This window comes from Dryobates pubescens, chromosome Z (genome assembly GCF_014839835.1).
Source record: "Dryobates pubescens isolate bDryPub1 chromosome Z, bDryPub1.pri, whole genome shotgun sequence".
NCBI lineage: Eukaryota > Metazoa > Chordata > Aves > Piciformes > Picidae > Dryobates > Dryobates pubescens.
Genome location: NC_071657.1, coordinates 70315237 through 70343211, shown reverse-complemented (window position 1 = coordinate 70343211; position 27975 = coordinate 70315237). Strand labels below are relative to the sequence as shown.

At 39.8% G+C, this 27975-nt stretch overlaps 1 protein-coding gene across 1 annotated transcript; it reads left to right on the top strand.

The window, feature by feature from the left end:
- Window positions 1-20: 20 nt before the first annotated feature.
- TMEM167A (transmembrane protein 167A) lies at window positions 21-23217 on the top strand. Its single transcript, XM_054178585.1, has 4 exons — window positions 21-102; window positions 12920-13029; window positions 19082-19116; window positions 22483-23217. The coding sequence occupies exons 1-4, from the start codon at window positions 100-102 to the stop codon at window positions 22551-22553; spliced, it is 219 nt and encodes a 72-aa protein (XP_054034560.1). The 5' UTR covers window positions 21-99; the 3' UTR covers window positions 22554-23217.
- Window positions 23218-27975: the final 4758 nt, after the last annotated feature.

The window sequence follows — 27975 nt, the reverse complement described above, 5'->3', positions numbered from 1 at the left end:
GCCAATCCCTGCAGTGTCCCCGCCCATACTGTGCTCCGTTGGCGCGCTTCCGCCCCGGCCCGGCCGGCGGAAGTGTGATGTGGCCGGGAGCGGGTCGCCATGGTAAGCGCGGGACGGCGGGCGGGGGGCGCCTGCTCCGCTCGGGTTACCGTGGGACCGGCACCGCCGCTGCTGTGCCCCCCAGCCAACCGCTTCTGTAGTAAGGGCTGCTTCCCGGGCCCCGTGGCACTTCAGTGGCCACTCACATCTCCTCCAGGCCGGGCCTTTAAACTGTCAGAGGGCTGAGGCCCTCACTCCGCCGCGGAGCCGCGAACTCGCGGGAACGGAGCCGCCCCAGTTTCACAGTAAAGCCTTGCTTAGCAGTTAGCCTAGCAGTAATGCAAGCCGCCCGTGTGCCGTAGTCCCTTCCCCGCCCCTCGTCTTGACAGATTTTCCGTCTGTATCGGCCTACTGCGAGTTTTTTGTGGGGCATCAGTGGTTACTCTGAGCCGCAGTGCCACGTCTGTCAGTATATTATTTCTGACTCTTCTGACTTACTAGATACCTTGTTTGACGTTTTGCTTCATTATCAGTAAACGGAGCCCTGACACGGACTACAGCTCTGGCTTTTCAGGAATAGAGCCAGAGGCCTCAGTCCGTTTGCTAATAAAAAGTGTGAATGCTGTACATAGAGTTGATCTAGAGGCTTACTAACGTTGCCAATGAAGTGGGGGGGCGGTGTTTTGTGGGGTTTGGGGGGATTTTTATGTGTGGGTTTGTTGTGGTTTTGGGGTTTGTAGGTTTTTTGGGGGGATTTTTTTTTTTTTGGTCGTACATACAGAGAATATAAAGGAAAGAATTACACTGGGATTAGAGTTAAAGCTGTGCTGTGAAATAATCTTTCTCAGCTAAAGGGAAGATCTTTCTATGAGCAGTACAGATACATGATTTTCAAATTAAAAGGAATAGCATAGAGAAGAGGGGTTTCAGTGTTCAACTTGAAGTTTTTATGCAAGTTCCCTTCGGTACATAATTACTTTAAGATGAACATTTTCAGAACTTTTGTTGGAACCACAAAGTGGTTTGGCTTAGAAGGGGACCTTTAAAAATCACTTAGGCCACCCCACTCACTATGGCCAGGGTCACTTTTCACTGTATCAGGTTGCTCAAAGTCCCATCCAAACTGGTCTTGACAGATTAACCTTCACCAGTGATGATGTTGTACAACTTCCACTGAACCTTTTTGTGATTCCCATGTATTTATTAAAAGATTCATATCTCTTGAACTTTCTTATGGTTCAGTTAAAAAAGAGTTCTTAGGCTCCAGATCTTGTCACCAGCAGGAAATTGTTGGAAGTTGCTCACCTGAGCATTCTTTGGCAGATCTTTTAGATGAACCTGTTCTAATCTGTGGCTTCAAGGAGTGAACAAAGGGTTTTTATGGTAGGAGGCACAAGTTATCTCAAAGGATCTAAAACAAACATACAGAAAACAAGAGAAGTGAATACCTCACCTCTAATCAATGCCTTGAAAAGGCAGATGCTATAGTACAACATCACCTTGCTATTCTTCATAGTACTTAAAAGGATCTGAGATTCTAAAATTAAAAAAGAAAAGGGAGGGAGGGGGAGTAGGGGGCAAGAGAACCTCAGTGATCAGTGAGACATTTCCATTGCTCAGTTTAGCCTTGAAATACCACCCTTATGTTTAGCAGAAAGGTAATGGAAAATGTGCAAGATCTCATGAGAATTTTTCTCTCCACTTGTCTGTGTTCGCTTGTTAGAGGCTATTCTTTTGGCTTCAAGGAACTTGAAGTAAAATAGAATCTTTCTGAGGGATTTTTCTCAAGATTTTTACATCAAAGGAGGTGAAAATAAGATTATTCTGTCTTGCAGTGCTTGAATTCCCACAGGGAAAACAATAACCCTCATGGTATACTCAGAACTTTGAATCCTCTGTGATGTTACCTCTGGTGTCACATCTCTTTAGGAAAAAAATTGTTTTATGGGATTAGCCCTCACAAGCTGTAGTTAAACGACACTTTCTTTGATCTCATACTTTAAGGTAGGAAGCAGCTGCTGTCTGTGTATCATCAAATGAAAGAGAGTAGAGCTACACCTCCAACTTGTTCTCTTTCTCCAAAGAAAGTGACCTGCAACTGTGTTAAGCCAATGGCTCCATGAATAACATAATTTTTGAAGCATAATTTCTAAAGGACTTTATCCCTTGTAACTTTCCATCCCATTGTCTCCCACACTTCCTTTCTGCGTCTTCACTATGCAAGTCAAAGCTTGTGCTGGATGAAGAGCCAGCTGCTGTCAAACTGATATATGTACATATGTGCATATATATATATATATATATATATATATATAAGCACAATTTGTGTTTATGGGTTTTTTCTGCTCACTGCCAGTGGGGTAGTGAAAAAACAGTCATAACTTGGACCAACTTTGAAAGCATGTAGAAGATGCTCGATGACTAAGGGTTTACAAGAAACACAAAGGATGCAGTGTAATGACACAGCTGTTTACTTGAAAGAAGGATGTGTATTGTTTACTGACTTCCACAAGTCATTTTGTCAGTTTATTCTGTCGACATTTGGAATTTTGTATCTGAAAACTCAACAAAACTGTTCCTAGCGGTGTTGAAAAATTTGCCATGCACATGTGGTGTGGTGGGTGGAAGGAAGAAATAAGCCTGAAGTAACAACATTAGTGATGAGCTTTTCACCTGCTGAAAGGTTCTTCACTTTCCTCTCTAGCAAAAATGTGCAGTTGCAGCCAAACATTAGTACACATTTTGGTGTGTATTTTTTGTGTGTCTGTAATTGCAATTTGCTGATGAAGAAAAGAAATAATTGTAGAAAATTTCACAATGATGGCTTCTTTCCCTTTACCCTCTGGTTAGGAATGACCTTGAGCCCCCTCTTACTGCTGAAAAATTGGTTTGGGAACTTTCCATGAGGACACAGTCTTTGTGGCTCTCTTAGAATGGTGTTTATCAAAGGCAAGAAAATTGCTCATAAAACCAGTTGTAAAAACATTCATTAGTAAATATTGATCCAAACCAAGCTCTCAGATATAAACATAGCAGAATCTGGGACAGTGTTCTGCAAAATAGCTTTCAGGAGTCTTTGTGTGCAATGTTTTATGTTTGGCTTATTCAAAGTTCTAAGGAGGAATCAATCCTGATTCAGATTTGCTAGTAGTTTTCATCATGGCCTAAAGGTAGATAGGATTAAAAACACCGCCTAGTTCATTTTACAGTCTTAAAGTGTCTTTGTATTTTGAATTTATGTTGGAATAATGATGGACAACTTTTTGCTTGTCAGTGTAACAGTGCCATCAGGCATTGCATTTTTGTAATAAACAATTAGAATTTCAGTAACACATTTTTTCATCTGATAAAGCCTTTCCTACCCAGCTAATCTGATTTTGCTGGTAATGTGAGGATTTTTGTCTTGCGCAAAAGCTGTAATGTAAGAAGATGGTACAACCTCCTTTGCCACCAGTCATGCAACAACTGACTCCCATCCCAGCATTCAATACTTGTTGGTCCTCATGGCAGCTCAGCATACCCTTAGCAGCAGGAGTGATCACTGCTAATTGGTGAGAAAGCAACAAGGAGTTGCTCTCCATGTACCATGAATAAGGAACTTGTCAGAGAATTGAAAAGTGGAGAGAGAAGGGGAAACAAGGAGACACAGCATGGCTAGGTAGGGACATTTACTACACTGGTGTTGGTGCTTAGTAAATCTCATATGACCTGTAACTGCCCTTGTAAATAGAAATGCTGCTGTGGAGTGAGCATATTACCAATTGCTACTTGAAGTGTTCACTATAGGTTCTTCTGGGTCAGTTTACAAGAAGGTGTGAATATATGCCATCAGTATTTTGCTTCTGTGACTACAGAACAGAGGAAGCTGATCTGTTCTGCCATTTTAAGATGCATCTCTTGACCTGATTTGGTAACAATAAGATGCAAGAAGTCTACTTCTATGAATTTTACCACATACGTGACCAGTCCAGGAATGACATGAGTAGTGAGAAACCCATCTCTCTGCTGAGTGACAAACAGTTCTTACTAAGCGTCTTTGACATTCTGTCTACTATTCTCAACATCATAGCAAGAGAATGGGAATCACATTTTTCTGCAGGCCATTTGCAATTATTAATGAGCTGAGTAAAGGCTGTAAAACTTCCACTCATTATCTAAATCTTACGTTAAACAAAAGGAAGTGATCATAACGTAGTCATAGTATCATAGTATCAGTCAGGGATGGAAGGGACCACAAGGATCATCTAGTTCCAACCCCCCTGCCATGGGCAGGGACACCCCACACTAGATCAGGCTGGCCAGAGCCTCATCCAGCCTGGGCTTAAACACCTCCAGGGATGGGGCCTCAATCACCTCCCTGGACAACCCATTCCAGGGCTTCACCACTCTCATGGTGAAGAACTTCCTCCTCACGTCCAGCCTGAATCTCCCCACCTTCAGCTTCATTCCATTCCCCCTCGTCCTATCACTACCTGAGATCCTGAGTCAATGTCACATCTTGCTAAAAACATTAGCAAATGTCATACAGTTCCTAAGAATCCAAACCATGCTCCTGAACTCTGCCAAATAAGAGACCTGCAGAGCTGCTGTAGGCCTGACCAGTGTCATACGACATCAGAGACTTAGCAGAGCTTTTCATTATTTGACTAACTATGGTTTTTCCTGATAAAGAAATATTTTTCATTTTTGAAAGAGGTGGTTCTACTATTAATGCACCAAAAAAATTGTGTAAATGGTATGCATAAAATTGTTCCTGTTTTTAATTCTTAGTTAATTTAAAGATTGCAAATAACGAAATAAAAATATGCAGTCTTTACAACAGAAAGACTATACCAACCCTATTCTGTGTGCCATAAATAAAGGAAAGAGGGGGAAATAGAGCAGAGAAAAAGATCTGCAAAATTGCAAGCTAGACAGTCTGCAAAGAAGATGTGGAGAGAAAGAGACCTTTTAGTGCCACATCTAACAAGTCTGTGCTTATTGAACAAATATATGAACCTGTGTGCTATAGTAACCCTGGTAAAAAAGCTTAATGCTGCAGCTTTCACTTTATTGTGAGATTTTTTAAATTAAGTACTGTGCCTGGTAGCAGCTTAGACCAAAAATTCAATATTAAAATTGTTGTGTTGGGGCAAAAAGGAATTCAAGTGAGCATGGAATTTCACCGTCACCTTGAGGTGACATTTTAGTGTTGGTCTGTGGATTTGAACTGTGTTAAAAAAAATTAGAAGTGTTAAAGAGAGCTTTTGTGAGACAGGACAACTGTTTCCATCTGTTAATTCGTTATCTAATTGTTTAGAGAGATCGATTATGTCTTAAACAGATGTATTGGTCTTCAGCTGACTGAAAAGCATACATATTAGTTCATTTATGTTGTGCTTGCCATTTAAATTAGACAACATCTTTGAGAAATGCCTGAAGATTCCCTATCAATCTAATCAAGACTTAGTCAAAATTTTATGAATGCCAAAATAATTACTATAGACAGAACTTTGAATATTTTGGACAGAATTGTGAAAGAGCATTAAATAATGTACTTAAATTCGTTGGAAACTAAGTACTGGGGTGAATATGTGGTAAAACCCTATTCATGGTGGAGCAACCAGTAGCTGCTATGTGAGCAGTATTTGGATACTTACTAAGTACAAACTAGTTTTGTCTAGACACCTCTTGGTTAGTTATTTGGTGTAGTTTTGGCCAATAACCACTTCCAAATTAATGGATTTCCAAAGTGTTGTATTATTCTTGTTGTAGTTAGCATACCTCTTTTACAAATGCTTATTTTCCATTCATTTTCATCAGATTACGTTTGACAGCAGTAGGAAAACAAATTATTTCAGGATAGGTTGGAAAATAATTGTGTGCCTGTTTTAATTAATTTTTAGCAATTGCTTTGACCTTCAGGTTGGGAGTAGTCCTATGTGTTCTGTTCCCTTTCTCTTTCTTTCTTTCTTTTTTTTTTTCTTTTTCAGTATTGTACTGCTAAAAATTAGATTTAGACTTGGGAAATAAGAATTGAAGTACCTAATGGAAACCTTAGGTAATAAGCATTTTCTCTTTCAGCTGTTTAAAGAGCTCTTCATTAAAATTTCTTAGATTGATTCCACCTTTTTGTGATGGGATTTGAATCTTGCATTGCTATTTTCATGCAGACTTCTACATTTTTATCAGCTCTTACTTAACCACAGTTTAACTGCAGTGCAAAATCTTGCTCGTGGCAGCTAAACGATCGGATATGACCACTTGTTTCCTTGGTTCCAGATAACATAATCATCTATCAATTTCATCATATTAAGGAGGAAAAGAGAAAATAGAACTGTTCTGGAGATACTGTATGTATGTTCTGCAGTATATTACGCAAATGTGGTTATCATTTCTTTAGAATATTCCAGTCATTTATCTGTGTTTGCCACATAATGATTATTATGAGAGTAACCACAGGACAAAGTTGAACAACTTGCTGGAATGACAATGGCCTCTTTTTATGGCATGCACAGATGAAATCATGTTCATGCTGCAATCAGAGATAAGAGTGATCATTTTGTAAATGCTGTAAGTCTAAGGAAGATTAAGCTTTGGTTTCAGTGTTACATCTGTAAAGATAAACTGGGAGAGCTTGTGGTTTTTTCTGCCAACCCAGGGGGACAACAGTATGAAGTTTATGTTTTCTTTCATGTTTTTTTTTTTTCCACTAGAACCATGGTATCAGCTGGTTTATTTTAAATGAAAGTGTATGAGGCAAGAGGAAATTCAGCAGGTCATTCCATGATATGTACACTTGCGTCAAAGCTTACGGTTTGATTTATTATAGTACTGTCCTCAAGCATATAATTCCATGGTGCTTGCTACACCTAATTCTATCTGAATTAGAGAATGTAGAGGTAATGGAGCAAATAAAAACCCTGCAAGGCTAAGTGCAGGATTCCTCACTTTGGCCACAACAACCCCAAGCAGCCATATAGGCTGGGGACAGAGTGGCTGGAGAGTAGTCAGGCAGAAAGGGACCTGGGGGTGCTGGTAGGTAGTAGGCTGAATATGAGCCAGCAGTGTGCCCAGGTGGCCAGGAGAGCAAATGGCATCCTGCCCTGTATCAGGAATAGTGTGGCCAGCAGGAGGGAGGTGGCCAGGAGCAGGGAGGTTATTCTGCCCCTCTACTCAGCACTGATTAGGCCACACCTTGAGTACTGTGTCCAGTTCTGGGCCCCTCAAGTCAAGAGAGATGTTGAGGTACTGGAAGGTGTCCAGAGAAGGGCGACAAAACTGGTGAGGGGCCTGGAACACAAGTCTATGAGGAGAGGCTGAGGCAGCTGGGGTTGTTTATCCTGGAGAAGAGGCCCAGGGGAGATCTCATGGCTGTCTACAACTATCTGAAGAGAGGTTGTAGCCAGGTAGGGGTCAGTCTGTTCTCCCAGGCAAACAGCAACAGAACAAGAGGACACAGTCTCAATCTGTACCAGGGGAGGTTCAGGAAGTTCTTCACAGAGAGAGTGATTTGCCATTGGAATGGGCTGCCCAGGGAGGTGGTAGAATCGGCATCCCTGGAGATCTTCAAGAAGAGACTGGATGGCACTTAGTGGCATGGTCTAGTTGATTGGATGGGGCTAAGTGGTAGGTTGGACTGGATGTTCTTGGAGGTCTCTTCCAACCTGGTTCATTCTCTGACTCCAAGAGATGCAGATCCCACTCAGAGGTAGACCTCTTGAGCATGAGGATGGTGGAGCATTAGACCAGGTTGCCCAGGGAGCTGGTTGAGGCCCCATTCATGGAGATACTCAAATTGAGGCTCAACAAGGCTTTGGGCAACCTGATCTAGTTGAGGATGTTTCTGCTTACTGCCAGGAGGATGCGACTAGATGACCTTGGGAGGTCTCTTCCAACCCAGGTCATTCTATGATTCTACATCTGCTGAGGCTGAGTACACATTGACCACTGATTGCTAAAAATGCAGGAGTCATCTGAATGAGCCCTTCCTTTCAGCACATTCAATTGAATACTCTTATAAGTTCAAGAGTTGGTGATAACCACAACCCTGAGCTGCCTTTTTTCCCTCTTTTCTTATCATCAAGAGTAGTACATTTAATGCTAAGTTGCAAGAGTGACAACACTGTCTATAATCAGATTGGCAGGGGCTTTGCAAATGTTATGGCCCATCAGAATTCCCTTTTTCAGCCACATAGGAAAATTTCCACTCTAAATCAGCACTTACTAAAGTATATTAAAATCTAGTTCCTTCTTTGTGTATGAACACTTTTATTACCACGTACTTTTCCAGAGATTTCTTTGTACTCCTTCCACAAGCTCTTCCTTCCCTCTGTCCTCACTACAGAAAAAGGAGCTGCCACACCATCCCCTGCTCCTGTGTTGCAGCAGACTCTCAGATGGCATCTTCCAGAGGGAACTGGAGACTTCTTTCCCTAATAACTCCCTGTTTTGCCCCAGCATCCCCTCTGCTGACAGCTACACTGCTCAGATTTAGACCCTGATGGGAATACATTCAAATGTCTGTAGCTGTAATGTTTGTCTTCCAACTACCATGCATTCACATGAGTTATTCTAATCTCTGCCATCACTGCTAATCTGAACACAAGAAACCTTTCAAGAGTATTCCTTCTTTATTTCTGTGGTGTATTATGTGGAATTATTTTTACTAAGATATGGTATGATCAGGGAAATAATATTGCGGTATTTTTTTAAGGTCTCATTTTGAGAAGGATTTAAAAGAGCCTCTGAGCATGGAGCTCTCAAAGCTAAAATTGATGGTCTTAAATTTCTAAAGACTTATGAAAAGCTTGCTGTTGCAAGTTCTGCTGAACAGAATACCTCATTAGTGCTGCAGGTGATGGGATAGTGTTCCACAACTACATGGACGGCACACAGGAGAGGGCAGGGGGGGAAAATGTAATGTAACTAATGTAATTAGTCAAGTAACAGAGAATGTAACTACTGAGATGTTTCTAGCATGTCTAGAAGTATGCCAAGTGCAGATGTAGAAAATTTCAGTGTATATAATTAAAGCCATAGCTTGCACTGTCTAAAACAAGAATAAAATAACAGTGCTGATTCTTTTCTGCATTTGCAATCTGAGCCTTCTGAAGTTAGTTGTCTTTTCACCAGTCTAAAAGCATGAGTTTCTCTATGTGGTGAAAATTCTTTATAACGGGAATGAGACTTGGAGGATCTACATTAAGCCAGTAAACATCCTTGAAAAACTTTAGTTAATTCCTTTTGGATCAGAAGATCCTGGTTTAACCAAGTGAACTGCAGTCCACCTAGATTACAGCATTTCCCAGTAGTTTGGTACGTGAATGAAGTATTTTTCATAAAGATTCCAAGCAATCTATGACTCCTGTAGCTGTTGTTAGTTACATCAATTCCAGCAGCTGGATGTTAGTTGCCTGTTACTGTAAGTTCAGCTGAGCCATAAGAATTACTTCAGATAGGAAATTTGAAGCCATCTATTTCAGAAGTAATTTTTCATTTCCAGTTTAAAATTGTAAACAATTTTTTTAATACGCATGTCTGTCCTTTCAAGGTATCTAGATAAAGGTGTCACTCAGAGCATATTTCAGTGTAATGGCATCTGTGATTGCAGCAGTGCCCTGTGCTACATGTGTGGGGAAACACATCAAGAGCCCAGCAAAGAACAATTATATGCTTCCTGTATTGATTGACTAATAACACATTTCATGAGGATACATTTACAGTCCCTTCTGAAGAGGAAGCAAGTGTGCCCTTCTGCCATTTTTCTGTGTTGATCTACCCAGTACCAACAGCCTCCTTGGGAAGCAGCTGCAGAAGAAAGCTTGCAGGAATTCATGGGAACCGAGTTCTGGCAGGCACTGTGCTGTGAGATGTTGAGAGCAGCTGTCTTTCCCAGAGGACCGATCAAATTAATCAGTTGATAGGGAGTATCTGGCTTTGCTGAGAGCCAGCCACTCCTGGATCCGGCCTCGTTGCGTTCCTAGACCCACAGGAGCCAGGAGACACTGCTTCTTATAGGTTGGAAGAGTTGCCTCTCAGGGGGAATTGAGAGTTCCCTGGTTTCTGAAACAGGCAACAGCTTATGCCATGTACAAAAGCACGACGCCAGTGATAATGATGGGCAGCTTTTTTACCTTTTGGAAAAATCAGTCCATTATTTACAATGCAGTAGAGCAGAAATGACCTAACTAGCTAAGCTAAAATACTGGAAACACAGAATGGTTTGACTTGCAAAAGACCTTTAAAGATCATCTAATCCAACCTGCTTGTAGTGAGCAGGGCCATCTTCTACTGGATCGGGTTGCCGAGAGCCCTGTCCAACTTGATTTTGAATGCTTTCAGATATGGGCTTTCTACCACCTCTCTGGATAGCCTGTGCTAATGTTTCATCACCTTCACAGTAAAAAACACTTTTTCCTTCTATCTAACCTGGACCTCCCCTCTGCTAGTTTAAAAACAACTCCCCTTGTCCTATCACAATAGGACTGATGAAAAGCCTGTCCTCTTTCTTATAGGCCCCTGTTAAATACTGGAAGGCCACAATAAGGTCTCCCTGAAGCTATCTGTTACCCAGGCTGAACAACCCCTAACTAAACCATGTTTTACCAGATGCTGTGGCTCAGGAGAAAAGCTTGTAGCCATACCTTGAGGGCCTGAGGGCTGTCTTTTGGTGCTGGATCACCACATCACTTGTGTAACATCCCTTCTCTGCATTCTCTATCACCATAGAAGCCTTCCCACGTATCACCTAAGTGTAGCTGCCATTTACTCTTTACCTTTCTCCATTGTCTACCTTCTCTTTCCATCCTAGTAACACATTTTCACCCTGTTTCCCTCTTGTTTCTCAAACTGTAGTTGTAGAAAGGGCATGAGGAAAATGGCTTTGGGCATTTTGCTTCTGCAGAGGGATTCCTCATTCAAGAGGGTTCTTGCTTTGGGCAGAAGTAAAGGGAAGAGTAGCAGGTCCACCACAGCTGCTAGTGCTGCCATTGACAGCATGCTCTTGAGGATGCTAGTCTCATACACCCTGCAGAAGCAGAGTTGTTCCATTGCTCCTTGACCCTCTCTCTGCTGTTGCTCCCTAATGGATAGCTCCTCACCTACAGGTGGCCTGTTGGACCTTGTTACCTTAGAGGTATAAGTTACCTTGTGTAGCTAGACCTGTGTAATGCATGTATTTGAGTTGTTAGAACAACTGTTTTTGTTACAAGGTTTTAGATCTTTGTATCTGGAGGATCATGGATGTTCAGATTACTTCTACTAGAGCTTCTCATTTATCTCTGTTTGCTGCTAATGCAATACCAAACTGAAATATGATTTTTTTTCTCTCAATAAGATTCTTCTTAACTATTTAGAGAAAATCAATTATCAGAGCTTCAAAACATTAGAATTTTGTGGCCTAGGAGGAAAATATACTTAGACCAACAGACTGTGGAAATGAGTGCTCTGATGTGCAGATCTATATCCCACTGAGTTATATTTGAAGAAGGAAACTTCAATATAATATCCCTTCCTAAGTTATGAACACTTCATTAAATACAGCTACTAATCTTTCTTGGTTGAGTGCTAAAAAAACCCAAACAGATATTTAGGCACAAAGTCACCAGAATTTCAGAATGAAGGTTGAATTTGTTGTATTTGCCTTTTTTTTTTCTTTTCTTTTTGAGTTCAGACTAGATAGGATTTTCAAATGAGGGTGGCTGAGCAAAGACAAAAGCAGACTGTTTGAAGTAAGCAATTGCATAGTATACTACCTGGTGCTGGTAAGTTGACCAAAATGCTAAGTTAAAAGAAAAAAACAAAACAAAAAAACCCTGCAGCTTAATGCTTCATGTAGCTAGACTATTTTCACATTGCAAGAAGATTGGAGCAATTTATTAGAAGCTGCAAAGCACAGGGACTGGTAGGCTAAAATGTCCAGTGAGGCTGTTGGGAAAAAACAATCTAAGATGTTGCTGGTGCATAATTTTTTGGAATGGTGATGTGGTGCTTGCTGGAAGCCATCATCAGCCATCTTTCAGACACATTTTGTACTTGGTTATGTAGTTACAGCAGTCATTGCATGAGTACTGTCTCTCCCCCCATAATGTTCATACTTCTGGAAAACATTGCTTCATGTAAGCAATGGTAGTTACTTGTAAGTTAATGATTAAAGAGCACATTGGCCAGACAAGACTCAAGACTTTAGTTAAAAAAAAAATGCTTGTGAGATGCACTTACTGCATATTACTGATGTTGTAGTAGTTTCTCAAGAATTGTTTCATCTTGCTGCCAGTAGGCATATTAGTTTTATGATCAAATAATAGAAGTTTTCTTCATCCTAAGGCAATTCTTCCATTTGTCCAGCATTTCCCATTTAATTAGCCCTTCTAAAACTCTGTTTTCAATAAAGAAGTTTTAAACTTGAAAGGAGGTTAGACAGCAGAACTAAGTTATCTTTTCAAGTTGAGGTATTCTTAGTTGTATGTATTTTTATGAATCTTCAAATTTTGGATATAATCTTCATAAAGCAGTATCTTAACAATTCTCCATATTCCTTGTGATTCTCTTTCTTGACTGCCACTGGTTTATTTGTTAAATATTCTTCACCTTCACCTTCACCACCACCATATTATGTTGATGCAAACTGCAGTTACACATATTCTTGGCCAAGAGGAAACATCTGTTTTCTCTAACTCTTAGCCTGCTGCTAATGGGTTTCCACAAACTGGCTTTGGGACAGATGCTGGAGAGCGAAACTGTAAGGTTGCCATTTTGCCTGATGTTTCTTTACTCTTCTATACTGTAGGTTTCATTTTTGTTATTATATGGGGGCATCACCCGTGTTCTCCAATTTATACAGTAAGAGAAGTTTTGCACTGCAAAAATGTAATACATATTTTCTCATTTTCTTCTGTAGTCTGCCATCTTCAACTTTCAGAGTCTACTGACTGTAATCTTGCTGCTCATATGTACATGTGCCTATATCAGATCCTTGGCTCCCAGCTTACTGGACAAAAATAAAACTGGGTATGTAGTCTGATCATTTTAAACATGCTCAAGCTGTTTGGTTTTAGCCACAGTCTTTTAGTATCTTCTAATAGTCTGTGATGATACAAATCCTACTTTGAAATTCTTTGAAGTCTTAATTTTGTATCTTAAAGTAGAATGCAATAAGGTATTTGCAAGCAGTTGCAGTTTTATGGTGAGAACTTGTTAATTTTAACAAAGCCAGCTAATACTGCTTTATTAGTTGTTTTTTGGGTTTGCAAATTTCTTGTTAGATGCTGATTAAAGACCCAGAAATGTGTGACAGACGATAGATAAGAAAACATTAACAGCAGATGTTGACTTACAGTTTGTTTTCAAGATAGGTGTTTTGGAGATACAAGTTTGAAAGTTTTAGCAATGATCTATAACGAAAAGTGCTAAAAATACATCTTTTTTAAATATGCAACACTATCCTTAATGTATGATACCTTTAAGTCAACATTTTATATTCTCTAAGACGAAGGAATTTGTAGAAGAATTTTTTAAATCTTCTGCAAAACCTAACCTCTTTTTGTTTTTAAGGTTTTTTTTTGTCCTTTGGTGACTATCTCTTCTGTTCCTAAAGCACATGTTTCTAGGTGACTAGTGTTTTTCTCCTTTGTGATCCCTTTTCTCCTGGAATGTGCTTAATGTTGCAGAGCCAGTGCTGCTGCAAAACAGTTCTCTAGTCTGCTCCACAGCATTATTTTTGGGATAGTGGGAAATGGAGACATCCATAGAGCCAAATCTGGGCTTTGCTGATGCTCTTAATACCTATTCACCTTTTGGTTTACAAAGAATGTGACTCTGTGTTGGGTACAATGAGTGGTATGAAGAACCATGAATTAAGTGATGTGATTTTAAATTAATGATTGGTCAGTTTTGACCTAGAAACCACTGAGGCCATCCATAGTACTTCAGTAATACTGTCACCAAAGGTTAATGCAAAGAAGGTAATATTTGTAGGAAGTACTTGTAGCTGATGGTGTCCTAGCTGGAAAAAACAGCAAGCTTTTTGATGCTGGGTGTTTGACTTGTCCAGTTTTTCCACTATATCATTTGCTGTTAAAGAAATTGTTTTTTCCCTGAAATATCTTCTGTCACTTCTGCATTTACTTTTCAGAAAAGGTGTCAAGTTCTGAGTAGACTCTTGTCACCATGACAAGATCTGAGTCTGTCTTCTGAGCATCTTCTGAAAACATTTGTTATAATTAACCTCTGGAATTGCTATTTTATCACTCAAGTATTCTTTGAGCTGTGTGAGATGCCCAGGGTACACCAGCTTTTTTCTGTTTGGAGTTCTAATATGAAAATATATGGGTCCTTTCATTTGAGGCTGTGAGGTTGCCACTGACACAAGAGAATTCTTTTGATAAAAGATGGAAAGAAAGGGTGACTTCATGAAAGACTTGGAGGGGCAAGAGGAATTTGTGTGTCTGCTAGTGGAAGATAACAACAATAGTCAATGAGGTATACACAGTAAGAAGCAAGAATATTTATTTTACTGATTAAAATTTTAGTGCTGTTCTTGGCAAGGAGTACTTCCTTTAATCTGGAGCTACTCTGTTTATTCTTCAGGCAAATCTGTCTGGAGTACAATAGAACTCTCTTCATAAAATGTTTTCAAAGGGTGCTGACACAGTGGAGGAGTTGAGTGTTTGATCTGTTAGTTCGTATTTATATAGATGTTGGACATTCTTTTATTTTTGTTTTATATATATGTATGCAGACTACTTTGTACTGGAGAATAAAACGTTGGCCTGGAAGCAATGAAATTTGTTTCCTCAATGGTAGATGTTTACTTGGAGCTCATATGCTGTTAAACCCCTGCCCCTCTTCACTAGCATATTCCATGCTCAAATGGAAATGTCTAGACATACTGGATAAAATAAATTCTAGTGATACTTCATTTTACCACAGAGATGATCTTACCTCGTTATTCCTGCTCCAATTTAATAGCATAAAAAAGTAGCAGTAAAATATTTAAGTGACAGGAAGGCGAAATGTTGATAGTTGTTCACTGTATTTCTGACTGAGGGGTAACTGCTGAGAATTTAAAGCTGTTTATAGTAAGAAAAGAAACATATTTCTGTTGGTTGAGAAACTGTGTTACAAAGTGATGTCACCCATTCTCATAACACTGTATTTCATCCTGTTTTCTGCAAAAATATGTCTTTTCCTACCAAGGCAAACAGAGTTTTAAACCTTCATTTTCCCTGACACATCTTGAGTGTTTCCATCTGCTTTGTTCTGAGCAATAGGGTTTAAGGTTGGGAAAGCGAGCAAAGATTTACTGTTTCATGTTAACCAGAGGAGAATGTGCGCCACAACATCATTCCCTTCTCCCTGCTGACCAGAAAGATGTGCTCAATTGCATGCAGAGGTTTCCTTTGCGTTGCAGTGGGGTATCTCCCACACTCCCTCCTGCAGTGGTGGTGGAGCTGTCCTGGTAAACACATGGCAGCTGAATTTTGCCATTCTAACAGGCAAAGTCTAAATTCCCAGTAGCTGGAATTTAATTTCATTAGATTTTCTGTTCTCCAGGTAACCAACACCACTTTTCATAGTCAGTGCCTTTAACATTCTGCCCCTGTACACTGCACTGGTTAGGCCGCACCTCGAGTACTGTGTCCAGTTCTGGGCCCCTCAGTTTAGGAAGGATGTTGACTTGCTGGAACGAGTCCAGAGAAGAGCAACAAAGTTGGTGAGGGGTTTGGAACATAAGCCCTACGAGGAGAGGCTGAGGGAGCTGGGGTTGCTTAGCCTGGAGAAGAGGAGACTCAGGGGTGACCTTATTACTCTCTACAACTATCTGAAGGGAGGTTGTAGACAGACGGATGTTGGTCTCTTCTCCCAAGCAAGCAGTACCAGAACAAGAGGACACAGTCTCAGGCTGCGCCAGGGGAGGTTCAGGCTGGATGTTAGAAAAAAGTTCTATACAGAAAGAGTGATTGCACATTGGAATGGGCTGCCTGGGGAGGTGGTGGAGTCGCCATCACTGGAGGTTTTTAGGAGAAGACTTGACGGGGTGCTTGGTGCCGTGGGTTAGTTGCTTGGGCGGTGTTGGATTGGTTGATGGGTTGGACGCGATGATCTTGAAGGTCTCTTCCAACCTGGTTTATTCTATGTATGTATTCTATGTATGTATTCTAACATTGAAAGTTAAAATACACAGCAGCTCATGCACATCTTATGGCTGCCAGAAAACAGCAGGTATGCAAGCCAGACTGACAGATTTCAGCTGCATCTAAACAAGGATGAAGAGGATAATAAGGAACAGTGCATTTAACTTTGAGTAGTTGCTTCAGGAGCAATTGTTTTGTAACAGATTCATTCAAGACAGCATCATTCCTGTAATAATCAAACAGGTTTTGACTTGAAGAGGTGCATGTTATAGGTCTGAGATGAACAGTAATGGAAAAAATCAGGACAGCAGAAGGCTTGCAGAAGAATGTCTTCCAAAGTGAGCCCTCCAGTTCATCCAGAGGCTGTGATTATAGCTGTTCAGAAGGTCCAGGTTTCAATTTGCTTTTGCTTAGTTGCAAACTATGTGGGCAAACAGACGTACTAAGCTGTTCCAAGAGCAGCCCAAGCCTCTTAAAAAGATTTTGTTTGTCATCTGTTGGAAGGCTTGTCAATTCTCATGTCAGTGGTGACTTTAAGCTCATAAATTGTTAACTGCAATAAGGATAGCTGATGAAACTCATATTCTAACGGTTTTGTACCTCCCACATCAGAAAGGCAAATTAAATTTGTATTTTCACCAAGAAGAGAGTTTTCTAGGGCTAGGAGCAGTGTACAGTGCTTCAGTTACAACTTGTTACACACAGTGCAAAACAATCCTGAAAAGGCAAAGAAATCAACTGGCTGAGACAGTGAGGCAAATTCATCCAATTTCTAGGCTCCTGGAAGGAATTAATACTCTTTTTCCCCACTTAGGATTCTTCAAATATGCATATGAAAAGGAAAAGTAATGTTTTATTTCTTTGACTTCTCAGGAAAGTTTTTGAGAGATGGCAACATGAGGAAGTTTTTGTCTTGGTTTTGCAGCATGCAACCTGTGAATCTTAGTTTTATATAGAATGACAACAGTTTCGAGAGTCTTAACTGTCATCTACACAGTAGCATGGGGCTGCATCTTTTGCTGTGTAAGATTTACACATTAAAGCTTTTTTTTTTTTAACCTGCCTTTTCAAAAAGTGCATAGATATCTTCTGATTACTATATAGAATCATAGAATCAATAAGGTTGGGAAAGATATGACTACTTTGCCCGGAAAAGTGTGATGGTCTACGTGCAAGGATTATTAGAATAGAATAGAATAGACCAGGTTGGAAGAGACTTTCAAGATCATCGCGTCCAACCCATCATCCAACACCATCTAATCAACTAAACCATGCAACCAAGCACCCTATCAAGTATTAGTTCTGCTTGTGGAGCTGTATAAAAGCAGGGGGAAAAAAAGAGCTGTGACTATATAGAAATACTTATGGCTTGAGGTAAAACAATCTAAAACACAAATGAAAAAGCATATTTTCAAAAAAGGAATATGCTGGAGTACTATTCACAATAAACTGATCAGCAGGAGATGCATCAGTCAAAAAGTATGTCATCTGACTTTGAAAAATGTAGTCACTTGCTGCCTGTTGGAGCACTTAATTCTCACCTGCCCAACACTCAGATCTTTGTTTCAGAAATAAAAGGGAGTCTGCCAAATGGGGAGAGGGAGGGATGCTGAAGATCGTAAAAGAGGCCATTAAAATATGAAGCAGTGCAGAATTTTTTTTTTTTTAAGTGAATGATATGTTGACTCTGGAAATATGCAGGAGCAAGTGTCCCAAAACTACCTATATGCATTTGAGCAGGAAAAAAATAGGCAACTGCCAGAGCCCAAGGTAGGAGGAAGACAGATAATCAAACCATTGTGGGTATGGCTTTAGAGCTTATTGGAAAGTGCTTGGAGAACTGCCCTCACAGCAGGTAGTAGGTAGAACCCCACAAGTAATGTAGGCTGAAGTTACTGCTGAGCAACATACCAGGAGAAGGAGGAAAAATAATTAGGGGTTGGTTTTTTTAGTCAATAAAATCTGTATTATTTATTTGTGAATAGACAATATAGTTGAATCCAGATGTTTCTGCTGCATTAAAACCAGTCATCCATACTGTGGAGGAAGCCTTCCTGTACACAAGCTTTCAATAGAGTTTTGACCAATATTTGAAAGGCTGAAAGCTGGCTTCTAATTCAGGACGCTTGAATGTTCTTCCTCCTCAGACTCTGAAGCAGTCCCTGTTCTTGTTACTGTTGAGCAGTCAGTAGGAGATTTTGTTACAGAGAGAAGTTACAAATTTGTGGTGTACATGCTTTTACATCCCTTTTGATGTGCTCTGAAAAGTTAATTCCTGCCTTTTTCCTTTCTTGCTTCACCTGTGAGAATGAAAGTGCTGAGCAAGCAGCACTTGAGAGAGACATGAGTTAAACCTTGGTAAAAGAATAAAAACAGACCTGATGAATTGTTTTGTTACTTATTTCAACACAAGTGGTCTATACCATGTTACACCTATAAAAGTGCTAGAAAAGGCATTATTATCTCCTGTTGCTAAGAGAAATACGAAAAAGAAACTACAAAGCATTAGTTTTAAAATAGTTTTACCATCTTGCATTCCTGCAGGAAAACTTGCTGCAATATCCAGTTTCCAGTATACAATGGCACAGAGGCCTGTGGGTATTTCCTACTGCAGTGTTCTTCTTATATTTTTTTTTCCACATAATTTTCTGTCTGGGATACTTTAATGTAGAATTCTGATGAAACCTTTTGATTTGGAGCACAGCCTGAGTAAAGGCATCTTTATTTTTCTTGCTTGACTTAGAAAGGACTTTGACACTTGTTTAGTTCGTCGCTTGTTCCTCTCTGGTGTTTCCTGAAGTCAAGAAGAGTGCCATGTTGATAATGTACAGTTAATTTGGATTTGTTTAGCATAGAAGAAAGAAAATCAGCTGACTTAAATTATTTTATTAAACAAAGAACCTAATTAATGTCTTCTGTCATTACAGACTACTGGGAATATTCTGGAAATGCGCCAGGATTGGTAATTCTTTTTCTTTGAACTCTTTAAACCAGTGCTTTTTCTTTGACTGTGCATTATTTATTAGGACAATGTTTCCATGTGGCAATGAAACTCCTACTTCATCTTAAAAATGCAGGATTTTCCTCTGTGCAATATCCTTAGCATCATGGAAGCCTGCATTTTCTAGTGTCAGTTCAGCTAAGTGGTGTTACATTTGCAGAAGTCTTCTGCACTTCTTACTATATGAAGTAACCAAGGGCAAACTTCTTACTAACATAGTAGGAAGTCAATGATTCCGTATAAACTGCTGTCTATTTGAAATTCTAATGGACTCTACTGGCCAAAAGGCAGATGTTTATCTTATAGTAACAAAAAAAAGGGAATTCATTCATGGAATTCATAATGCAGTACAGTTCTGTTTAATTACAAATGTCTTCTCTCTCTTTTGACAGAAGCTTCGGTGAACTTTGGAATTATGCAAAGCTGTTGGTGTCAAGTTGAATCTATATGCAGGCCAATCAGCTCTATCCAATTTTAGTCATTTTCCCCAAACATTTATATTTTTATTTATTCTAATCCTTACTCTGAAATAATTTTGAGAAGGAAAGAGGAATACACAAGAGAAGTGCAGTCTTAGCTTTAAGCTATATCCAAGATTTTGAAAACAATTACAAATCATCGTCAAAATGGCGTTCTTCAGATTTCATTGTTAATGCAGAGCAGAAGCACTGAACTTGTAATTGTAGAACTCCCTACTTATCATTGAACCTAAAAGAAAAATGTGTGGTTCCCTTTTCTGCATTCTCAGGCTTTGAAAGGGACATGACATACCTTTTTCAGTATGTCAAAAATCATTGACACACAAAACCATGGTTTTGTGAAGACCTGTTAAAACGATTTGAGATACCATCCTATTTAGATAATAGCATACCCAATTTTAGTATTGTAATTGAAAGATATTGGCAAGGCAGCAGCTGTCAGAAAGGAATTTTGTGCTATAACAGCAAAATCTAATGTAAAAATTTAGCAGCATTAAGGTTTATTTAATGCATAAGAGAACACCTTTCCTTACCATCATCTTCTTTATAGTCAGTTAAGCACAAGCTTCTTTTTTCTATTATCCATGCACAGCCAACAATTGAAAAAACTATTTAAAAGAGTACACAGAGTTTTTATGAGGTCCCTGTCAACTTAATAAAGCTAAGAACTGCAGTTCATATGAAATACAGTCTTGTTTTCCCTTTTTGTAGTAGCGTTAACATGTTTGCATCTGCTGCACCCAATGTAATGCGTGCACTCTTGTGCCCCATACTGAACCATTCCCTTATTTTCATGTAAAACACTAATTTATTTTCAACTTAGATCTAGAGTGATCCATTGTGACTTTCTCTAAGATGAGAAGGTATCATCTTAATGTTCCTTACATAACAGTAACATATCCTCAGTATGGGCTTTGAAAATTATTCCCATCATTTAATTTGTGTTAATCACAAAGGCATATAGAAAGTGTAGCCTTTTGAAAATTAAAATGCCTGCTGGCTTCCTCTACATTTAACTTGCCCACTATGTTTAAACAACCTTTTCACATGTGCATAAGATTTTAATAACCAGCAAGTGGCTACATATTTACAAAGTTGTGCAGAATTATGTTTAATCCTGCCACATGGTGATTTCTCTTTTAAGAAAATTAAGAGCAGGGAAGTATATCCCATATGAAAATTGTAATACTCTAAACTGTAGGAGGTGGACTTCCTCAAAAATTTATTTCAAACAGATGTGAAACTGCAGACATTAATTCATTCAGTTATTTGAAGTTTAATTAAATATATGCCAGATCATGACAACATCTTGTGATGCCACTGCGACAGGCACTCCTGCTTATGGGAGGTGTCACATAAGTATTTTATTTTTCTTTTGGTGTGAAATGTTTGTTCCTTCTGTATTTGAAGGTCCTTCTGGTAAAAGAGAGACTTTTTTTGTCATGAAGAATGTGCCTTAATGCTAGGCTTGGGAACCTTGGCAGGTTTTTTTCTTTAATGTTTCTCTGAACACTGCATCTCAGAAAAAATGGGTTGTAGTAATAGAAAAGACCTCACACAGCAAAAGGAAATTTAACTTCTTTGCCTGAAGTGAACAGCTCCAGCTCTGTTTATGTACTTCTGAATTCATAAAAGCAGGAATCTTCTCACACTTTAAAGACTCTTTGCTATGTTAACACTTCCTGACAGTTACGTAGTGTGGAAGTACCGTCCAGTGCTGGGGACTCTGCTTTCCAGCAACAAGTCACTTATTTATGAAGAGTAATTAATATTCTTCTCCTCACTGTGTTACAGTTCAGTTCCCTACCTAAGATTCCTTTTTTTTCCCCATAGTTTATTTGGTGAGCAAGAGACTTCTGTAACATTTTGTTCTTCGACTAGATCTTTCTCAATCACCCTTGCCACCAAGTACAAAGCTGTTAATGGAGTAAACCTGACTTTCATTCATCATCTGCCCTGAGAAACAGTGACACCAATTTGGAATAGTCAGAAATCCAATCTCTTGACCATTTTTATCACTAACTTGAGAATCTGTGGACCAGACCCACTCCACATGCTAACAATGTTATGTCTCCTGAGCAAAGAAGAAAGACAGGCATCTGGCCATGTCTGGGCTGCTGTTTGCTCCCCAGCCAGTTAGCTGGCTTCTCCATGATAGCACACATAGAGGACGTGTGCTGCATGTCACAGCAGTCTTGGCCAGGCAGCACTGAGGTGAACATCTCAGCTGACATGCAGTGGCTTCTGAGCAGCAACAGCCCCTCGCCAGAACTGGGAATGGAGCCAGTAAAAGATTTGGTGGCTTGATCAGCTTTTCCATGCCTGCCTCCTGCCTCTCTTTGGCACTAAGAAAAAGCAGCAAGATAGTTTTTTGTTTGTTTGTTTAATGTTTTCCTAAAAAAACTGCACCTCTGAAAAAACAGTGTATAGTTACAGAAAACAGAACACAGAATTAACCAGGTTGGAAAAGACTTCTGAGATCATCGAATCCAACCTATCACCCAACACCATCTAATCAACTAAACCACAGCACTGAGCTTCTCATCCAGTCTCTTTTTAAACATAGTAAGACAGAATTCTTTGCTTTGACCTTTGCTTAAAGCAAACAGCTCCAACTGTCTCTTTATGTAGCAGTATATGCTATCCTGCACCTTAGTTTTCCCACTGCAATGCATATTCTTCTTCAATAAACTTCTGTAGTTGTAGTAACAGTTCTCCAGCTAAGAAATGCTGAATATTAATTAATTTGTATGTGCAGTGGGATAATGACCGTGTTAGGCTAGGAGCAGCCTTGATAAGTTTAGTCATGCCTGAATTTTCATTTAGTTTGGGATTTTTCCCTTCTCAGGTGAACGGAAAAGCCCCTACGTGGCTGTGTGCTGTGTCGTGATGGCCTTCAGCATCCTGTTTCTCCAGTAGCAGTTGGAGACTGTCCCCTATGCCGTACTACCGAACAGCAAAGCATGGAAGAACTTCTGACAGGAAGTGTCATCAAGTCTCCTCTCACATGTTGGACAGCCTATCCAATGGACACCCCCTGCTCCTGCAAATGGACCATCATGTACAGTATTAGTGATCATAATGTAGCTTGCTCCAGATGACATGTCCTTATTAACGTCAAGTCATTACTGACACTCTTGATGCAACTCTGGAAAGAGTGTCTGTTGTTTGTCTTGAGTTTCAGGGGAGCTTTTCTCAGAACTTGCATTTTAAATAGCTTTCCATTTTTTTGGCAGGGCTTTCTAAGGAAATGTAGAAATTATAAATCTAGCAATAAGACCACTCTTACAAGAATAAAGAACAATGTGATTCTAGGATATACTCCTAGATATGTACTCCTGTCATTCTGTGAGAGCTTACTCACATACTAAAAATACAACCTCTAGTCTAAGTTACATTCAGCTTTTGTTTTCTAAACTTGCAGTTGTTCACATGATCTATCAATATTTTTTTTTTTGTTAAAATATTAATATGGTAGGGACCATAATTTCAGTGATGTATGACTAGCTGCTGAGAAGGCACAGATCTGGGATGTAAGAACCTGGACTGCTCTGTGTTAAATATCATGTGTATTCACTTGTAGAGAATTGTTGCTTTTAATATAAGGGTGTTACATCAGCTGAATGAAAGTTAGCTTCTTAGGAGTCTGCAGGTAAGGAAGTTGCATGTCTCAATATTCTAATGCAAACTGCATTACATTAGATTCACTGTTCTGGAAGATTAGGTTGCCTTTAGTAATGCTTACCAGTAGGATTAATTTTGTGATTTTACAAGCTTTCAGTAATCTAGCATCTTATTTTCATAGTGCCCAACAGGTGTGCTTACACCAGACAACTATATGACTTCATCTTGCGTTTGGGAGAGTTGTCCGTCAGCAGTGTTTTCTATTTTGCTGAATAGGTGTGTGATCAGAATGAGCTAAGCTGGCAATAAACACACTGAAGGTTATGCAACTATTGTCATTCTTGCTTGAAAAACCTGTGTCATAGATCCAGATTACTGATTATTACTTACTAGCTTTCTATTGTGTCACATATACCTGCTTATCTAAATCACCATCAGAAGTAACTCATCTAAAACTCTTTTCCTATCTGGACCCAGGAAAAAGGGCTATCCCCAACTGAGGCCACATAAATGCCCCTGGCTGTAAACTGGGCAGGCTCACAGGGATGCAGAACTGGATGATGATGACCATGCTGTACATACCTAAAAGCTTTAGACTGTGCAGGAGGTCTGGGGAGAGGCAAAATCAATTTCTCTGACTTTAGATGTGGATACTGCTTTAAATATTGCAGCAAAGCAACACAGTTCTGAATTTTGAAGGTGCAGTTCCTGGACTAGAGGGTGGGAAATTCCTAAGAGGACTTGGGTTTTGCCTGTTGGGTGTATAAATGTTCAAAATTTGCAAAGAATCATCTGGTAACTTTTTGTAATTAAGCAGTTGTAGTCTAGTTTTTAATATTTATAGGGCTTTTCAATAAATAAGTGATTGTGTAGTATTCACACACTTGCAATTCATCCAAAGCTGTTCTAGTTATCAGATTAAATCTTAATAATCATTTATGGTTAGTTGTGACTAGGGATACCAGTGAATGTTGATTTAAAGGCATTTTTTAGCTCTGAGAATGTGGAAACTATTGATGTGAGGCAACGTAAGGCCTTTCTTGTTCACAGCTTTTTATTGTTGGAGATGTTCAGACAAAGAGGCCACTCCTGCTCTTTGTCACTTGCTTTTCAAACTTTGAAATTATTTCTTATATAGCAGTTTTTCATTTTGTGGTAAATGCAGGCCCATATTTCCTGACCTGCTTTTGTCACTGTTGTTTTCCCCTTTAGGTGACACAGATGATAGAAAATATTCATGGTGTACTAGCTGCATGGTTGATCAACAGTGCTACTCTGGCAGCAAAGTAGATAACACATTTCTCAGCAGTTGCTGGCAATATGTAAGTTCAGCTGCACTAGATTGTATGCAAGTGTTAGAAGTTATTGCAGGCAGAGTTAAGTGTTGTCTGTGGCTGGGCTGCTCAGCAGTTCCCTGTAGTAAAAATATCTGAAAACACGATCTTTAAATTGTGATAGACTTCGGTTGTTTTAAAGTGACTGCTTCAGGCTCTTTGTTTCTCCAAATTGTGGCTGTGAAGAGATTGATACCTCATCTCTTTTACTAAGGTATGAAGAAAATACCATTTTCTTGTGTTAGAATCTTAAAGCCATTTTGCTTTCTTTGCTTTCTGTTTTTTCATGCCAAAGAGACATAAAAAGCCAAGAATACCTTGACAATTGAACAATGTATAACTGCTCTGAGAAGGGGAGAGTCTAACTTCATCATAATTCCTTTGTGAATTCTCTGCCTGAACTGTGTCATTTCCAAAGAGCAGTAAGTAAGTTGCAAAAGAGCTCTATCAGATGAGGTATCAGGGGAATTAGTATTTTCTTGCAGTCAGTCTCTGCCCTGAGTCCTAGATGGAGTAGAGAAGTAAAATGCTTACTAGCAAATTATTTAGATGGCAAAGTAGCTTCAAATGGCAGGTACTCAGCTGTAGGGTTTGATGTATGTTCAGAGTTGATATTAGCAAGTTTCTGAGGAAGAAGCAGCAGAAATCTCTGGCTGAAATATAGGAGCTTAGAACCACAGCTGGGCAATAAAGGTGCTGGGAAGTACACAAAGAGTGAATGGAATAGTGATTAACTATGACTTAGGCTATGGTTTTACCTGTTACTGTAGAAAAGCACTTCTAAATGGGAACTTTATCTGGTAAGGTTCCCCATCAACAGATGCACACACTGTATAAAAGGTGAGGGTGCCATAAGCTGTGATTTTAAGTGCAAACGAGAGGAGGGGTCCTATCTGGGTTTTTCCCTACTCTTGAGAGAACAAGAATGCAGGGTTATAGAAGAGCATTTTCCAGTGAGACAGCATAATTTGGATCAAGATTATGCTACTTGAAAAATACTGTGTCCTCCCTTATAGGAGTTGTATGAGCAGAAGGAACCAGGTGCAGCTTGTACATCTTGTGTTTGGCACATGGTGGATGCACTTTTTCTGCAGCATGCTATCTTTTGGAGATGTACCTGAGCTACCTTGTGGATTGACAGAGTTACAGGCAAGAGCAGGAGTCCAGCTGCAAGCCCTTCCCTTCTGAAGCATTGACTGAACAGAACTGTGTCCTGCCACAGCTGCACTGCTAATGGCTTGCTAAAGGAAGCCAGAATTTGTAAAAATAACACAAATTTTCAATCTTGGGACAAAATGTGGCAATCTGTTTGCTGTATGCAAGTCCAAATTTCTTAACAATGGAACTAACAATAAATTAATGGAGCAAGCCTGAAATATGTATGTTGTTCTTTGAATACACAGGACATTTTATACCCTTGCATGTATTTGCTATGGATTAATGTTAGATTACCTTCTGTCCACATCTGCACTCAAAAGACCTCAATTTCAAAGTGGGTTTTTGGGAAGACTAAATTGAAAAGTAATACTAGCCATGTTGAGGAGTGAGTAAACGCTGAGTAAGAGATGGGATCACAGTGAAGGTCTGATGTTCTGGAGAGACTGATAAGCAAATGGGTAGATACAGCCAGTGGAAGAGGAAACAAAAAGTGGATGGCTCCCAAGATGTCATGGTTTTGGAACAATGTGATTGTTCTATGAATTCTTTTCTACCTCCTTAACCACAGACAGCAAGCAGTGGAAATACACTGTCACCAAGAGGTAAAGCTGCAGTGTGGTAAAGGAAATAATCATTCTTCGTGCTCTGAGGCTTTCATTCTTTCAGTTTGTTCACCAGATGAAACTATTCGTGTCTGCTGTGAAGACAATAGATTATCCACAGGTAATCTGCATCCTCTACAGTCCCAAGAAGCAAAGCAAAGCATACCATTTTGCAGCAGATAGTTAGAAATACAGCAAGGATTGCTGTCACTTCCATTATTAATACTGGTATTTTCCCACTGCTTAACCCCCAAAACATGCCTGCAGTTAAATCCACTCTTCTCATGTTCCCAGTGCCTCCCCAACAGATTAGTAACATTAGCAGTGTCTCCAGTTCTGTGCCATTGACATCAATGGGAGAGCTCACCATGATCTAGTGGTTTCTTCCCCACTTCTCACTTTCATGTTGTTAACTACTCAGGAGAAGAGAAAACAAGGCAAGAAAACCAACATCTTCCCAATAAATTAAAATGCTCATCTTGGTTAAAAAACAGAAGCCAGGGGAGTGTGATCTAAACCTGCACCTCATACTCACATGGCAACTTTAAATTTTCTAGTCAAGATATTCTGGTTAAGGAAGGTTTTCCAGCCTGATTTTTATCCCCTGCCTTTTCTCTTGTTTTACTTGAACATTGTTAGTCATCCCAGGCACAGTTGACAAGGGCTTTCAACATACATGGGGTCTAAGCAAGGCAAAATGCCTGGAGAAATGCAGTCATTCTCCAAGACCTGCTGCAGCTGCAAAAAAAAACCACAAGCTTTTGGACAGGGAAGATACTCTTCAAGTCCAAAACCAACAAAATGCCACATATAGAACTAACTTCAATTCAGCTTTCAGTTTGTCAACTCAGTTTCAAACCTGAAGGGTTTGTGTGTCCAAACGCACATCTAATTTTGTCAGTCAGTCAATATAGAATAGAATAGAATAGAGTAGAGTAGAGTAGAATAGAATAGAATAGAATAGAATAGAATAGAATAGAATAGAATAGAATAGAATAGAATAGAATAGAATAGAATAGAATAGAATAGAATAGAATAGAATAGAAATTAACCAAGTTGGAAGAGACCTTTGAGATCATTGAGTCCAGCCTATCATCCAACACTATCTAATCAACTAAACCATGGCACCAAGCACCCCATCCAGTCTCTTCCTAAACACCTCCAGTGATGGTGACTCCACCACCTCCCTGGGCAGCACATTCCAATGGACAATCCCCCTTTCTGTGAAGAACTTCTTCCTAACATCCAGCCTAAACCTCACCTGGTGCAGCTTAAGACTGTGTCTTCTTGTTCTGGTGCTGGTTGCCTGGGAGAAGAGACCAGCCCCCACCTGGCTACAACCTCCCTTCAGGTTGTTGTAGAGAGGCTCCCTCAGCCTCTCCTCATAGGGCTTGTGCTCCAAACCCCTCCCCAGCTTTGTTGCCTTTCTCTGGACACATTCCAGCAACTCAACATCTTTCCTAAACCGAGGGGCCCAGAAATATCTGACAAGATGCAATGTATCTCTATACAACTGCTGCCTAGACCTCCTGACTTACTAATAGACCACAGGTAGCCCTCAGCTGGTAACCTCCCACTCCCCAGCAGCTGGGGCCCAAGTTCCTCTGATGAAAAGTCAAGCTG